Source organism: Equus caballus, chromosome 1, assembly GCF_041296265.1.
Source record: "Equus caballus isolate H_3958 breed thoroughbred chromosome 1, TB-T2T, whole genome shotgun sequence".
In the NCBI taxonomy this organism is placed as follows: Eukaryota; Metazoa; Chordata; class Mammalia; order Perissodactyla; family Equidae; genus Equus; species Equus caballus.
The window spans coordinates 49,224,071-49,242,305 of record NC_091684.1 but is presented as its reverse complement, the minus strand read 5'-3'; the positions used below and the strand labels follow the sequence as shown (position 1 = coordinate 49,242,305).

General features: G+C 37.6%; 1 protein-coding gene across 6 annotated transcripts in view; it reads right to left on the bottom strand.

Moving 5' to 3' along the window:
• Window positions 1-18,235, bottom strand: part of BICC1 (BicC family RNA binding protein 1) — a 266,280-nt gene that overhangs the window by 171,046 nt on the left and 76,999 nt on the right. For all 6 annotated transcript variants that reach the window (XM_070262741.1, XM_023643462.2, XM_070262742.1 and 3 more), the window contains exon 2: window positions 3,510-3,556. In XM_070262741.1, the coding sequence (XP_070118842.1) occupies window positions 3,510-3,556 (47 nt within the window). The remainder of the gene's footprint in view (window positions 1-3,509; window positions 3,557-18,235) is intronic.

Genomic DNA, 18,235 nt, shown 5'->3' with positions numbered 1-18,235 from the left:
TTTTACAGCAATCCTAAGAAGTACAAAAGATTTCAAAGCATAGTACACAGAGACACTACACTTTGACCCCATACATTTTTTGTAACAATCTTTTGGTAGACAGTGCTTGCAAAAATCAGTATTTCTTCTATATGTTCCTCCTCTCTCCCCACCTTCCCTAACTGCAATTACATAAGGCCACATAAATGGGTTCTCTCCAATGGAGTGTGAGAAGAAGTAACAAACGCCACATCCAGGCCTGGGCCTTAAGACCATGGCATGCTTCCCCCATACTCTCTTCCTCTTTCTCACAGCTCACATTTGGACCTGGTGGTGACCCAGGTTCAACCCTACAGATGAGATTCACGCCTGAAGGAACAGCAGAGCTATGTCTTAGAAGGAATCTGGGTTTCTAACTGACACCATGGGACAACGCCACGCACCAAGCAGGAATACTCTCCTTGGAATGTTACACGGAAGTAAAATAAATGATTTTGTCCTCTAAGTCACTACACTGTTGGGTTTCTCTGCTATAACAGGTTAGTCTTTTATCCTAATAGAGTGTCAATGGAAATAAAACATTTCAAACACACGCAGTAAAAGAGTAGATAGAAACCAGGCAGATCTCTGAAAAAACAATAACTGTGACTCCACAGGAGAAGTTTTAAGTGTATAATAAACTGGACAACGACTATTAGAGCTTCAAATCTGAGACCAAACATCTGATGATCTCAGTAGCTGTTAAACGACTTTGTGGAAACCTACCATTTCTTATTCTTAAAGGTATTTTTAAATTTAATTTTCTTTTTTTTCCAAATTCAAAACTTTTTAATGACAAAAATTACTTTTATTTAGTATAATAATATTGTTCTGATTTTACATATACTTGGATGGTACAAAAAAAGTAACATATAAAACTCTCACACCCCTCCTTAGGGAGAGCCAGTATGGAGCTGGGGAGATATCCTTCCAAATTTAGATGTTTTCAAATTAATAAGTGTAATCAAATTTTTAAACTCAGCTCAAGAGAAATTTTAATTTTGGCTTGTGTTATATACCTAGACTCAAAACCAAAACACACTCTAACAAGCATACAGAGCCTTCACATTTGTATTATTCTGAGAGAAGAAAAGCATTTTTTCAAAGATGCTAATGACCAGCAATGTGGCCTAATTCTTGTTCTTAAATGGTTCCGGAAATGTCATTACGTGAAATTAGAATACGTGTACTAGAACAAAGTTCCTGGAGGACAATTCAGTACTTCTCCATTACTTCATTTTACTGTAGATGAACCATAATGTCTACTTCTGTCTGGTCAAAACACTGAAAATGACTCTTCTGGAATTTAAAATGTTTGCCTTTGATTAAGTTACAGGTTTTTTCCAGGCTAAGTATCCAAATCCTATATGGACATTTGTCTATCAGGAAGACACTCTCTATTGAGCTAAAAAAGAAAATGAGGAGATGAAAACTACTTCCACTTAATTATTTAGAGACCTCATTAACCTGTGACCAAGAATGAAATCCATGATTCCAACTCATGGTTTGTGGGACGCACACATGTTCCTGGATTCAAACATGTGTTTCCATTTAAACTGCTGGAATGTATACATGGCTCCACAAAGAGTGATAAATATTAGCAAATCTTCTAAGAATGAAGGTCCTTTATGGCCACATACACCATGTTTTGATTCAGCTTTTAAAAAGTCTGAGTCACACAAAGCTGAACGGTCTGCTTTTTAAATTTATCTACAAGTTAAAGAAGAGCAATAAAAGAAGAAATTCTTCCACAGATCACATCTACTTGTACTATCACAGCCAACCCAAGGCAAATCTGTGACTTCTGCTGTTTGTTGTCTCTTTTCTTCCCCTCATGGCAAGCCTGCCCCAGCTAAAGGCAAGGCATTCTGAAATACCCAGGTATTGAGTACAGGTTGGATTTCAACCAATGTCAGATAATGCCAAGTAAGGGGCTTCAGGTGTAGGACATACACTTCAATAGCATGAGCCTAAAGCAGAGGTGGAAAACTGTGGTCTGGCACATTCTATTTGGCCAGCACAGTATTTTTAAATTTTTTAAGTTTAAATCCCTATAGGAAAGGCCTCCCGTACAAAGAAGGTACTTCATCACATAGAATATTGTATCTCACCATGCACTATGAACCCCTCAGATGTAGTGTGTAAGCCAAACGTTTGAAGTGTGAATGCCACAGACGAATTCTTCCACCTCTGTCTAGCCTTCCAACATTCTGTTTCTTTGCCTAGAATGCCCTCCCAACCCACATAGGCCTACCTCTTCACTTGGCTACCTTCTGCTTTTCCAAACACCTCAAGAAGTCCTTTCTAATCTCCTAAAGTTCTGGTCAAGTGCTTAACCCTCTACAACTCTAGACTCTCCAGCTATTTCTGTGACTATATCACCAGACACCAAACAAATGTTTTTAGGGCAGGGACCATGCCTTTCTCAGTTTGGTCTCTCCAGTGTGTAGCACGCAGCAGGTGGTAAATAAATATTTTCAGAATGAAGAAATGACAATACAATTATCAGCTCTGAAAATATTTGCTTTTAATATCCTTGGAAGAGAATGCAGATGAATGATGAAGTTGACCCAAAAAAGTAGAACACACAGAAAGCAAGAGAATGAAGAGGCTTGTAAAAGCCCAGTATAGTTACACACAGGTGTTTTCCAAAGGCCTGATGACCCACTAGAGCGATATTTAGCTTCATGTATAGTTGCTGCTCTATTTAACTCTAGGACATCCGTCTATTTGTTCCTACACACATGCTTTCTGGATATCAACAAAAAAGACACAAATATAATAAATCCAAGTAAACAAAAGAAAGAAGACCATGAACTCAAATCAATTTCTTCGAAAGGACAGGCCTCTTCCCTTATATAAAACACCTATTTTAAAATAGAGCTGACTAGAATTAACCAACTGCTTTTCATAGTTTCTATATTCCTTTTTCAATCAGCTCCACTCCTATTTCCCTGTGCTATATAGGACGGACCAGACTGGCTTCACTGCAGGTCAGAACTTTCAGAAGACAGCCAAAGTCAGAAAGGACACGGTTACCAGTCGTGAGCAAATAGGTCTAAAGGTGCACCTTTTATCAATTATATCATGCCACCCACGGTCACGCTTACAGATGAGGAAAGCTGTGAGGGACTCCTCTCTACCTCACAGGTCGGGTATGCGTTTGGGGAAGGAGGAAATAGGGAGTAGCAGTAAAAGAAGATAATCAGGACAGCATTTTGACAATTTCCGTTTGAGAAATCAATCTGGCAACTCTCATTGCCTCCTTGCCTCCAACCAAAAACTTCACTGGATTTGCCCAGAAGGAGCCTTCTTAGAATAAAGTGCCAAACAGCCTCCCACCCTTTCTTGAACTGATCATCTCCAGCTATCTTATCAAAACCTATTCCCCTTCATATGGAAGGGGGGCTTTCATGGGCTTCTAGTGAAGCTACTGAGACAGGTATATTTCTCCTTAATTATCACCAAGGCAGGAGTAAAAAGCAACTTACCTTTTGAAAAAAGTCTTCCCCACTTTTGCCTTTGCCTTCAGCAGCAGCTGTAAATAAAAATGCATACATTTAAAATAGTTTCTTTTTTCAACCTATGCATTCAAAAAATTCTCAAATATCAGGTATGAGATTACAAAGGTAAACAAGATGCCATTCTTGCTCTCCCAAAACTCAGTGCCTGTTAACAGGCCCCATCTGTGATGAAAATTTGATAAAGAATAAAACACTCATCCAATCAATTACACATCTTTAGATAATTTCACACTCCTTTTTATGCCTGACTCACAAATCTCTATTTTCACACATATATGAAAGTAATCTCATCTTTCATGGTTAAGAAACTATAAGAACAAATGCAACTACCAAGATAATCAGCTGAAGCGCTCCAAGCACTTCCTATCCGTCATCCGTCCCAGGCAGGAGACTGACAGAATCTTCAACTGGTGGCTCAGCTGCCGAGGCCCACTCTGAGCTGTTTCAGTTTTATGCTTTGCGATGACTATATAATCTACTTGGATTTCAGCTGGCATCACATACTACTTTAACTCCCTCCTTCATTTGCATACACAAAGAGAGAGACAAAACAACATGAGACTTAAATAGTAATGGCGAAGGTCACAGACAACCAAACTTCATGTGAGATTAATTAACAGGTTACTATTTGAACAATCATTCTGATATCTAAATGGTAGCCTATAAATAAAGAACAAATCCAGCTCTTTATTTTCAAAAGTCTTACGACTGTAAATATTTTTTTTTAATCTACAGAGAGGGGTGGGAAATTTGACTAAAAGGAAAGAGGACAAAGAGCCAATAGCTTCTTTCTTGCAATAGCTTCAAACTGCATCTTTCAGAGGAAAAACAGGTCTCAGATTCAGGTGCAGAGTGGAACAGCAGTTAACCGGAGAAGCCACCCTCACGGGACAAGAAAGCAGCTGGAGCAAGAACTCTTGGAAATTTAAGAATGGAAGACTGTGGTACCCCAAACAAAACCTGCTAGGCAATACTGCCATAGGGCACTGCGCGCGCGCGTGTGTGTGTGTGTGTGTGTCTGTCTGTCCTGGGCACTTGTTAAAACAATTAAAGACTCAAGAAGCACAGAAGATTATTCTTTTAGGTGGAAGATTCAAAACTCAATGAAATTCTCCCTGCCCTCAAAGAAATAACAAGTATCATAAATTCTTTTTTCACCAACTTTAACCTCACAGTTATATATAAGGCACTTTCTATAATCTTATAAAAATGTATTTTTTTCTCAACATGTTTTCATCCAAAAAAGAGAGCACAGAATACACGTTTCTGTGATTTCCAAGGATAGTTTGAGGAAATCTATGAAAACAAGAGCTAAAAAGAAATAAAAATTGGGAGGCCGGCCCGGTGGCACAGCGGTTAAGTTTTGCATGTTCTGCTTTGGCGGCCTGGGGTTCGCTGGTTCAGATCCCGGGTGTGGACATGGCACCACTTGGCAGGCCATGCTGTGCTAGGCGTCCCACATATAAAGCAGAGGAAGATGGGCACGGATGTTAGCTCAGGGCCAGGCTTCCTCAGCAAAAAGAGGAGGATTGGCAGTAGTTAGCTCAGGGCTAAATCTTCCTCAAAAAAAAAAAAAGAAAGAAAGAAAAATTGTATTCTAATGTTGGGTAGGCTACATAACAGCTTCCCAAAGATGTTCATGTCCTAATCTCTGGAACCTGTGAATATGTTACCTTACACAGCAAAAATGATTTTGTAGATGTGATTAAACTAAGGCTCTTGAGACGGGAAGACGATCCCGAATTTCCCAGGTGGGCCCAATGTAATCACAAGGGGTCCTTATAAGAAGGAAGCAGGAAGCTCAGTCTGAGAAGGTGATGTGACAATGGAAGCAGAGAGAGAGAAGGGCATGTGATGACAAACGGAGAAGTTCAGAGAGGAGAAAGATGTGGAGATGCTACACTGCTAGCTTTGAAGATGGAGGAAGGGGCCACAAGCCAAAGAATGTAGGCAGCCTCTAGAAGCTGGAAAAGGCAAGAAAATGGGTTCTCCCCAGAGCCTCTGGAGGGAGCAGAGCCCTGCCAACACCTTGATAAAGCCTAATGAGACCCATTTCACACTTTTGACTTCCAGAACTGTAAATAACAAACTTATGTTGTTGTAAGCCACTATACTTGTAGTAGTTTGTTACAGCAGTAAAAAGAAACTAATTCATAATGCCAGTACCGTTTTAACTTTACTTTTTGCACAAATACCACACCATAAACAGCATGAATTCGCAGACATTGATGAGAGCATTTAAATCACATTTCCACAGATTCTTTGTAGTTAACTCTACAAATTATGATTTTTCACTCTCTAATTGTGAAATATCTCCATTAAAACTTTAAAAAAACATAAAAAGCAAATTTCAACCAAAAAACTCACTCTTTCAAAATAAACTGGCAATGTGGTTGATCACAGCTAGAGGGGCCACTCAGGCAAGACTAAAGGTCAGTATCCAAACCTAATGACACAAACCTAATGACAAGTGCCTTGGGCACACTTCAACTCATCCACCTCTTGGGCTGTCTTTACCACCAAAGCTAAAAATAGTTTAAAGGGGCCCTACTCAAGAACACAATTGCTTGGCAATGAAAACTGCGTATCAGGGCACAAAGATTTGAAAACTTTCTAGTGACATCAAGAAAACTCTTCTCTGAAAATAAATTTTAGAATCAAGGATATTTTCAAAGGCCTATCAAGCAAGGCAGATAATTACCCCTTTCACCTGCAGGGAACAACTCCGCAACTTAGAATTCATCAGTTTAAATTTCATGATCCAACTACATTTTATTACAGAAACTTCCTTTAGGACATTTATTTTGTTCATGACAAACTCATTATGTCACAACCTTGAAATGCTCCTTCATTCCAAGTCCAGCTAAACAAACTTCACAGAACGGCCTTTCAATCCTTGGATGAATAAAAAATGGGGGCATTTCCTTAGTTAGACACAAACTATAATTAACTATGTTCCAGAAAAACATCTAAAATTTAACCAGAAACCTGCACCTTTTAGCAACCTTATAATTTGAGGGGGAACAGGAGGCAGAGAGCCGGAAATGGCATACTCATTGGCACCAAAAATCTTTGTTCTTTTCCCTTCCAAGTGCTTATGTATAAGAAACTCCAAATCTGAGCCTGATTTTCCCCCAAATCCTGAGACATGTCCACTTCTCAAACCCACAAGTGCCCTGGTAAAAGATTCTGGTTGAAGTCTTCGATTATTGCCTCAGGTGCAAAGCATGGTTAGTCCCAGTCATTGGCACTTTACAGGGAGCATCCTTATCTTATTCTCAGGTTGCTGGGTCTCTGCAGGACTTACCCCGACTCTACACAAGCAAAGCTGCCAAGGCCACAAAAGCCAATCAAGAGAGCAACATTTCCCCGAAAGCATTCTCTCCCCCAAAATGGGGATCCTTCTGTGCTCAAATTTGACAGCTCAATTCTCAATTACTCTAAATTCCTCAGAATCAAAACATAAACTCCTCTGAAGAAGTGAGAGACTGAGAGAAGGGAGTTCACAGAATATGTCATTCACAATATAAACGTAGGCATTTAAGACGTTCACTTTACAGACCCGGAAAAGAACACAGAGAAATTCACTCTTTCATTCCCCAAATATGTAAGTCCTGTGCTGGTGAATCAAAACAGGCAAGACTCTGCCCTCATTCAACCACAACCTTGGCCCACATATTCAAAGCCACCCAACTTGGAGAGAAAGCCAAAATTAAAATTCAGTTATATGGACAAGTTTCCCAGAGATCTTATCACACTCACAACTCCATCCCAATGAAACGTTAAAATTAGAGATTTCATTTAGCTATTCTCATTCTGGATGATGCACTAAAAAGCGAGTCATTTTACTCTTAACCCATCACCAGAGCCAGGCAGCTGCTGTCAGGCCTGAAGAAGAAAAGGGTCCTTCTAGGGAGACCATCGGAGAGGGGAATTGCAAGAAAAAATATGAGATACGATAACATCTTGACTCACTGGTTTTCTTTTCATTATGTTTGGAGGGGAAAATGTTGCCTGTGAAATGAGCTAACCCATACTTCATGTCATGACATTCCTTGACCCATGAAGTTTGATTATATTCTGTGGTCTAAGAGTTCTCCTGAGTCTTCACATTCTTACATGCTGATACAGTCTCATCTTTTTATTCCACCGTAGCATGAACACACACACAATGATTTAGCAGGCTTTTTCTAACTCTCTTTACAGTATGACTTCTGCCTGATGTTCCAAAATTTAATTGTTTGATTGTAAAAACCCTGGATTATTCCTGCCAATGAAAGCACTTATCTTTATTTTCATGCCACAGAACTCCAGGAATAAATTACTTCAATACTACTGAAACATGGCTGGTTGATTGTGCAGGTAAAGCATTTCACATTTTAAGCTGAACGATTCATTTTTTATGTTTATTATAATTTCTCCAATGCATTGCCATATTTTATTTCATATTTTTGCTTCACAAGAAATATGGGATGGCAAAAGCCCCGGCCAATAAAAACAGCGAAAGTTGAAACAGGTGTAAACTATTCCAGTCCTGCAAACTACACGGCAAGTCTAGTTAATTACCGAATTAAAAGAGAAAAGGCTTGATTTTAAATTCTTCGTAGGGCATATGGAAACTTCTGTTTAAATATCCTTTTCATTCTGAAATGCTTTTCCATTATAACATGTGATACTTTATGGAGCCAATCCCAAAAACACAAGGACTATGTATTTCATATTTAAAACACAGTATGGCATATCTTTAAACATTCCCTTGATGAGCAATGGGTTTTTTCATCTCGGTGTAATTTCAGCAAGAAAAAAACCATGCTCAAGTTATAAAAACTAATTGGGAAATAACTCTTCAAATCTGAAAAGATTCAGGGCATTCCTCTTTTTTTAAAACACAACCCAACTGTAGCACATTAACAACTAAGAGAGCTGCTCTATCTTAAGGCCACCTGAAAGACAAATGAAACCATTTAGGCAGTCTGATTCTCCCGCAAAAATATTTTGCTAAAAATTTAAAACATTCATTTATTGTCTCAATTTAATCCATATGCTAAAAGAGCTATGTCACACATTTTATTCTGTATATTACTGCTCTCAGAAAACTTCTCTGACAATTCGCCAATTCTTCTAAAAAGAGGAATCAGCAAAAGATTTAGAAGATGCAGTTTCTATATACTCCCAAAGAACTTTTCATATTCACGAATCATATCTAACACTCTAGACCGGCATGCAAAGTTCTGAGAATTGACTAAAGAAATGGTAGACACTAAGTCTATATTTAAAGTTTCTTCAATTCCCAATTACAATCATTCAACTATTCTAGCTAACTGAAGAACGCTTCCAAGTTTAAATTTCAGCAGTGAACAGTGTCATTTGAACGTTGTATAGCACAATAACTGTGGGGATTTTCAGACTTCATCTTTCCTAGAACCCTCTACCTGTTTCCCAGAGTCCACTGTGAACAAATCAAATTCACCTGCCCTGAAAAAAAAAATCATGCAGGCCTGTTGAGAAAAATCAAAGAGAAACAGACAAAAATAAACATAATTTTTAACTTAATAGTGGCTGGATATTTAAAGATGGTTTATCTTCTTCAGTTCAAATTTTTTTTCTTAAACATTGTTTTATTTTTGCAGTTAAAAAAATTCCCATGTTCAAACACACCTAAAACTTTTTTTATGGACACTATAAAACAGGAGGTACAGAAAGATCTCAATTTTTCATATAAATATGTGTGCATACACATATAGTGTATGTGCTAGAAAAAAAAGACAAAGAATAAACACCAAAATATTAGCAATTGTTATTTGAGCGGTGGAATTATTGGGTCATTTATCACTTTCTCCTTTGTATTTTTCAGAATGCAGAAAGTTTGAACTTCTTTTTAATCAGGAAAAAAATCAGGTGAAAATCATTTGAAATCTTTCTTCCTATCTGGGAGTGAGCCAAGGTTTACCACTACTGGTTTGTTACAGCATCATCTTCAGTCCACAGTATACAAAGCAATCTAGCAAAAGTCTGAAGGTCAAATGTGGATATAAGCTAACTAACTTGATAACAAATGACTAACGTGATATCAGAGATGGATAATGGTCGATAAAATCATACCAAGTATAGTACATCAGAGGCCTAAATTAACCTAGCACTTTCTAAATTGAAATATTGATTTTGTGCAACTTTCAGTGGAGAAGTTTTAACAACTTATGCCTAGACTAAGAAATTCACAGCTGAAAACACTAAACAATCTAATAGTTGGAAAACCTCTGATTCAAATTCACATTTAACAGCTAGCCAAAAGACAGAAAGAGATGCTCTCTAAAATGCATGAAGCAAAAAGTGAAAGAAACTTATATGTATACATTTCTAACTGCAGAGTTTTAAAAAAGCCACTTTTACTGAAAGGTCACATCAAATGTAATAAGAAATAAAACAGTTAACACTTTATTAATTTACCACATTCTAAAAGGGCTCAATGGCTACGAGTATGAAAGAAGAGAGATCGATTATCTATGATAATTTGGATCAAGAGCATGGGCCATTAACTGAACTACACCAATAATCCAAGAACATCCTTTGAGGATATTCTTTTTATTTCATTTCCCACCAAATTTTCAACAGAATAAGAATGACAAAGATTATGATGGGGATTAGGGGAGGAGTCCTGCTCTATTCTAACAATGGGGACCACTACTGCCCCTTTAGGGTTTACGTCTACTAACCTCAACAACTAAGCCCTTTGCAGACTACACTTCTCAAAATGTGGATTGTAGGAGAATTTTTTTCAGATGTTAAATCTCTCAGGACGGTAAAGCTGTGCCAATATTCCAAGTGATAGGGACAATCTAAGATGCTGGTGGCCCTTCAGAGCACAGGAGCAGCCTCGAGCGAAGTCTAGTGTTCCCCAGTCTGCAGGCTTTTAGTTTCAGAAAGCATCTGTTGCTGTCAAATGTAGGAAAACAAATATTCACAAAAACCTGAGAACATCTAAATCACATTATTCATGGCTTCAAGCAACTTCTAACTTGAACTTTTCAAGCAACTCTGGCTAAGGGTTTATTCAGACTCCAAATTTATTGGCCTGACAATGAACACTTTCCGTGGACTGATAACCCTAACATACGTCAATGGAATCTCAGTCCAACTGATTAACAGAAACTTTGGTCATGTCAAATGTCTCACTTTCAGATCCCATTTCTTCTTACATAAGAAATCCCTGAAGCACCATATAGTCTGGCCAGGGGTCATAAACATTATTTGACAACTTTGAGTATTTACATAATATTAGTTTCTTTCTTTGAAAATCAACACTCTCCTAGCTTTCTCAAAAGTTACAGGATGTTCATGGCCTTTATACAGTTTAATGGAGTTAAGAATACCTAATACACCACAGTGAGCTTATGCTGGTCTTCCTAGGGAGCTACACTGTCCAAAACGATAACCACTGGTCATTCGTGGCTACTGAGCACTTGAAATGTGGCTAGTCTGAATCCAGATCTGCTCTAAGAGTAAAAACCATACCAGAGTTGAAAGACTTAGCACAAAAAAAGTAAAAATCTCATTAATAATTTTTGATTATATGTTGAAATACCATTTTTATATATTGGATTAAAGAAAACTATATTATCAAAATTAATCTCACCTGTTTTCTTTTTCATGCAGTTATAAAATTTTAAGTTGCATTTGTGGTTCACATTATATTTCCATTGTACAGTGCTACTACAGAGGATAATGACTTACTTTGCTATTACCCAAAGAGGATTGAAAAGATTCAGGTAGGTATAACAAGCTACAAAGGACTGAAAACAAGGAATGTTTCCAAATAGTAGGAGTCAGCAGCTTGAAATCAAAGCTGTATTTATCTTAACCTCCTGGGAACATTTTGAGGGAGGAAAAAAAAGGTTGGTTGGTGTTTTTGGGGGTGGTGGGAGGGTTAAAGAATTAAGAGTAGTTTGAATAAAACATATAACATTAATAATCATTTCCTTAATATCCAGCTTTGGCCCAACCCAAAACCATGAAACTATTTAAGAGTTTTTGTGGATGGTTACTTAATGGAATGAAGTTTATATTTCTTTTGTGTTTGTAATAACATGGCAATGGGGCAAGCCAACTTGTGTTAAATCAGAACCAAATGTGTTCCAGGCATGTTTAAAGTTCAGGTTATACGTGGAAATCTGACAAGGCAATCTGTTTGCTATTCTCCCCACCAAAATGGATGTGGAGGTGGGAGGGCGCAAAGATATCCTTGTTCTCATCAGGGCTACTCCCAATTCATCTTACTGCTAAAAAGACTCATTTATTGACTCATTTAAACAAAACTTATTTAGCACCTGAGGCACACAGAGAGAAGAAAAAAGTCAGAGTAACCAAGGTTCAACTCTAGACTTGCCATTAAATAGTGGTATAACTCCAACCAAGAGATCTAGCCCCCAAAGCTCTGTTTTCACTTCTAACATATGCAAACAAGCACTCTATACGAATTTAATAAATGGAAGCCAACAACTATGACCTCAAAACTTACAGTCTTACTCAAATGTAAGTTCTTTGAGGTAATAAAAATGACAAAACTCTAAAGGTTAAACATTACAAAATAGTCACAGTTAACAGAAATTCAAAGAACGAACACAGTATGGAGATTTTTAAGCTCATCGTTTAACATAGGAAACGACTGAGACATGGGGAGAGATGGGGAAAGTGAAATCCGGGAAGAGAGAGTGCTGTGAATCCCGATGTCGGTCTGTCCCAAACTTCCACTTCCCTTTTATATGCCTCAGAACACTTAAAATAGCACCCGTTCCTACAAGGAGCTGTAGGTGCAGGACAGCAGGGAGTTTGGAAGGGGAGCCAGCTCTCCAGTGACTGAGGATATGAATACCTCAAGGTGGCTCACACTGATTCTTTACCAGAGGAGTGTGTAGAAATATGTGGGGTGTTTTCTGTTATTGTTGTCACAGGATGGGGCAATGGTGCAGGCATTTAGTGTCCAGGGCAGTCACAAAGAGCCCAGCTCAATGAAGAATTGTCCCATCCATAATGCAAATACCCCTAATTGAGCAATACTGGTAGGCTGCTTCTTTTTAGAATGTCCTGTCTTCAGTAAATGATTTTCTAAAGAATGCATATCTATGCCACTTCTCTGTTCTACAGTATCGGTGACTTAGATTTACTCAAGGATCATGCACTGCCACGAAAACTAGGACAGCTGTTCCTATTTAGGGTGAAAATGCGCTTCTTGGTACTCCGCGTGCCCAGTTCTAATGCACTATATTCTAATTCAGGTCCACAGCTGATATAATGCTCTACGTGTTAGGGGCTGCACTGTGATTAGATGGCTGTATAGCAGTTATTCACCTTGAAATGTATCAGCGTACAAGGTCATTCCCTTGGTGGTGAGGACCACCAGTCAGCAAATCCTACCAAAGTGGAAAAGGCTTTAGTGCCTCACTCTAAACTATGAAGAAGAGCAAGACAAAGTAACAGAAGGAAGAGAGGGAGGAACAGACGAAGGAGGAGAGAAGGGGAATGAAGAAGAGAAGAGGGAGAATGAAGGAGAGGAGGAGAGGAAGAAAAGAAAACAGGCGAGGAGGAGGGTGGGCAGGGAGGAGGAGAACAGCAGGAGAAGGGAAAAGGAGAGAGAGAGCAAGGAAAGGAGACAGGGGAGGAGGAGGAAGATGAAGGAGAAGACGATAAGGAAGGAAAGGGTGGGGAATGGGGGAAAATGGAGCGAGGAGGGCAAAAAGTTTTTTTAAACCTAAAATATTATCAGATGAGAAGAAAAACTAAGGCATTCAAAAGATGGGATGGTATTTTTAAAGGAGAATATTTAGAGAACAAGAAAAAATCTTGTAAACTAAAAATATAAGAAAAATAACACAATTCTTTTTTTTTTTTATTGCAGTAACATTGGATTATAACATTGCATAACTTTCCGGCATAGTTCATAATATATTTCGAATTCTGTGTAGATTACATCATGCTCACCACCCAAAAACTAATCACAACCCATCACCACACACATGTGCCTAATCACCCCTTTTGCCCTCCTCCCTCCCCTCTTCCCCTCTTCCCCTCTGGTAACCACCAATCCAATTTCTAATACTATGTGTGTGTTTGTCATTGTTTTTATCTTCTACTCATGAGTGAGATCATATGGTATTTGACTTTCTCCCTCTAACTTATTTCACTTGGCATAATAGCCTCAAGGTCCATCCATGTTGTCACAAATGGCCGGATTTCATAAATTCTTATGGCTGAGTAGTATTCCATTGAGTATATATACCACATCTTCTTTATCCATTCGTCCCTTGATGGGCACCTAGGTTGCTTCCAAGTCTTGGCTATTGTGAATAAGGCTGTGATGAACATAGGGGTGCAAGTATCTTTATGCATTTGTGTTTTCAAGTTCTTTGGATAGATATCCAGCAGCGGAATAGCTGGATCACATGGTAGATCTATTCTTAATTTTCTAAGGAAACTGCATACTGTTTTCAATCGTGGCTGCACCAGTTTGCACTCCCACCAGCAGTGTACGAGGGTTCCCTTCTCTCCACATCCTCTCCAACACTTGTTGTTTCCTGTCTTGTTAATTATAGCCATTCTGACCGGAGTGAGATCATACCTCACTGTAGTTTTGATTTGTATTTCCCTGATAGTTAATATTGTTGAACATCTTTTCACATGCCTGTTGGCCATCCACATATTTTCTCTGGAGAAATCTCTGTTCAGATATTTTGCCCATTTTTTAATTGGGTTGGTTTTTTCATTGTTGAGCTGTATGAGCTCTTTATATATTTTGGATATTAACCCCTTATCTGATATATGGTTTGCAAATATCTTCTCCCAATTGTTAGGTTGTCTTTTGTTTTGTTGATGGTTTCCTTTGCTGTGCAGAAGCTTTTTAGTTTGATGTAGTCCCATTTGTTTATTTTTTCTATTGTTTCCCTTGCCCAGTCAGACATGGTATTTGAAAAAATGTTGCTAAGACCCACATCAAAGAGCACACTGCCTGTTTTCTTCTGGAAGTTTCATGGTTTCAGGTCTTACATTCAAGTCTTTAATCCATTTTGAGTTGATTTTTGTGCATAGTGTAAGGGAATGGTCTACTTTCATTCTTTTGCATGTGGCTGTCCAGTTTTCCCAACACCATTTATTGAAGAGACTCTCCTTTCTCCACTGTATGCTCTTGGCTCCCTTGTCGAAAATCAGCTGTCGATAGATGTGTGGGTTTATTTCTGGGTTCTCAATTCTGTTCCATAGATCTGTATGTGTGTTTTTGTTCCAGTATCATGCAGTTTTTGTTACTATAGCTTTGTAGTATATTTTGAAATAAGGGAGTGTAATACCTCTAGCATTGTTCTTTTTCCTCAGGATTGCTTTGACTATTCAGGAAATTTTGTTGTTCCATATAAATTTTAGGATTCTTTGTTCTATTTCTGTGAAAAATGTTGTTGGAACTTTGATAGGGATTGCATTGAATCTATAGATTGCTGTAGGAAGTATGGACATTTTAACGATGTTAATACTTCCAATTCAAGAGCATGGAATATCTTTCCATTTCTTTGTATCGTCTTCAATTTCTTTCAAAAATGTTTTATGGTTTTCAGTGTATAGATCTTTCACCTCTTTGATTAAGTTTATTCCTAGGCATTTTACTCTTTTTGTTGCAATTGCAAATGGGACTGTATTCTTAATTTCTTTTTCTGCTACTTTGTTGTTAGTGTATACAAGCACAATGGCTTTTTGTATGTTGATTTTGCATCCTGCGACTTGACTCTATTCATTTATTATTTCTAAAAGTTTTTAGTGGATTCTTTGGGGTTTTCTAGATAGAAAATCATGTCATCTGCAAAGAGTGATAGTTTCACTTCTTCTTCTCCAATTTGGATCCCTTTTCTTTCTTTTTCCTGCCTGATTGCTCTGGCTAGGACTTCCAATACTGTGTTAAATAAGAGTGGTGAAAGTGGGCATCCTTGTCTGGTTCCTGTTCTTAGAGGGATAGCTTTCAGTTTTTTTCCATTGAGAATGACATTAGCTGTGGGTTTATCATATATGGGCTTTATTATGTTAAGGTATTTTCCTTCTATACCCACTTTATTCAGAGTTTTTATCACAAATGGATGCTGTATCTTGTCAAATGCTTTCTCTGCATCTACTGAGATGATCATGTGATTTTTATTCTCCTTTTTGTTAATGTGGTGTATCACGATTGATTTGCAGATGTTGAACCATCCCTGCATCCCTGGAATAAAGCCCACTTGATCACAATGTATGATCTTTTTAATGTATTGTTGTATTCAATTGGCTAGTATTTTGTTGAGGATTTTTGCATAGAGGTTCATCACTGATATTGGCCTGTAGTTTTCTCTTTTTGTGTTGTCCTTGTCTGGTTTTGGTATCAGGATGATGTTGGCTTCGTAGAAGGAGTTAGGAAGCCTCCCCTCCTCTTCAATTTTCGGAACAGTTTGAGAAGGATAGCTATTAAGTCTTCTTTGAATGTTTGGTAGAATTCACCAGGGAAGCCATCTGGTCCTGGAATTTTATTTTTTGGGAGGTTTTTGATTGCTGTTTCGATGTCCTTACTGGTGATTGGTCTATTCAAATTCTCTACTTCTTCTTGGTCCAGTTTTGGAAGCTTGTATGTTTCTAAGAATTTATCCATTTCTTCTAGATTATCCAATTTGTTGGCGTATAGCTTTTCATAGTATTCTCTTATTTTCTTTTGTATTTCTGAGGTGTCCATTGTAATCACTCCTCTTTCATTTCTCATTTTATTTATTTGAGCCTTCTCTCTTTTCTCTTGGTGAGACTAGCTAAGGGTTTGTCAATTTTGTTTATCTTTTCAAAGAATCAGCTCTTGGTTTCATTAATTTTTTCTGTTTGTTTTTTAGTCTATTTCATTTATTTCTGCTCTGATTTTTACTATTTCTTTCTTTCTGCTGATTTTGGGCTTTGTTTGTTCTTTTTCCAGTTCCTTTAGGTGCACTGTTAGATTGTTTATTTGGGATTTTTCTTGTTTGTTGAGGTAGGCCTGAAATTGCTATAAACCTCCCTCTTAGAACCGCTTTTGCTGTATCCCACAGATTTTGACATGTCGTATTTTCATTTTCATTTGTCTCCAGGAATTTTTTGATTTCTTCATTGACCCATTCGTTGTTCAGAGCATTTTGTTTAATCTCCACATTTTTGTGGCTTTTCTGGTTTTCTTCCTATAGTTGATTTCTAGTTTCATACCTTTGGTCAGAAAAGATATCTGATATTATTTCAATCTTCTTAAATTTACTGAGACTTGCTTTGTGGCCTAATATGTGATCAATCCTGGAGAATGTTCCATGGGCATTTGAAAAGAATGTGTATTCTGTGGTTTTTGGATGGAATGTTCTATATATATCTATTAAGTTCATCTGGTCTAATGTGTTGTTTAAGGCCAATGTTTCCTTATTGATCTTCTTTTGGGATGATCTATCCATTGGTGTAAGTGGAGTGTTGAAGTCCCCTACTATTATTCTGTTACTGTCTATTCCTCCTTTTATGACTGTTAATAATTGCTTTATATATTTAGGTGCTCCTGTGCTGGGTGCATAGACATTTACAAGTGTTATATCCTCTTGTTGGATTGTTCCCTTTATCATTATGTAGTGCCCTTCCTTATCTCCTGTTACAGTTTTTGTTTTAAAGTCTATTTCGTCTAATATAGGTATTGCTACCCCCGCTTTCTTTTCTTTGCCATTTGCATAGAGTATCTTCTCCCATCCTTTCACTTTCAGTTTGTGAGTGTCTCTAGGTGTGAAGTGTGTCTCTTGGATGCAGCATATATATGGGTCGTGTTTTTTTATCCACTTGGCCACCCTATGCCTTTTGATTGCAGCATTTAGTCCACTGACATTTAAAGTAGCTATTGATAAATATGTGTTTATTGTCATTTTGTTACTTTTTTTCTGGGTGTTTTAGTAGTTCTTCTCTGTTCCTTTCATCTTCTCTTGCTCTCTTCCCTTGTGGCTTGATGGCTTTTTTTAGTAATATGTTCAATTTCTTTCCTCTTACTTATTCATTATAGGTTTCTAGTTTGTGATTACATAAGGTTCCTATATAATAGTCTATGTATATAGCAAACTATATTGAGCTGATAGTTTCTTAAAATAACACAATTCTATCCAAGATTTTGAGGGGAGGGTGGGGACTCCCAGAAAGGAGAACAAGAGGATATATATAAAATAAAGGGAAAAATAATTTTTTTTTAATTCCAAGATCAATCCAAGATTCTAAAACCAACTAACCAAATTTCCACATAGAGAACACAGATAGACTGTAAACTGGATTTGAATATAAAATATCAAAGAAATATACTAGAAAAGTTCCAGAATTAAAAAACAGTTTCTATATTGATAAAGCTAACTAAATATCTAGCTGAATGAATGAAAAATACCCAAATCAAGGCATACCCTACTGTAATGTCACAACATCTTGACTAAAAGCATCTTAAAATCTTCCAAGGAGATTAGAACAAGTCATAGGCAATTCGAATGGTATCAGAAATCTCATTCATGCTATAGAAAGCTACAAGATAATGGAGTAAAAGCATTAAATTCTAAGGGAAAATCATTTTCAACCCAAAATTCTTTACTGAGCTAAACCTCCAATCAAGTGGAAGGCTATGGTGACGTTTTTCAGGCACACAAGGTTGAAAAAAATAACCTCCCTAC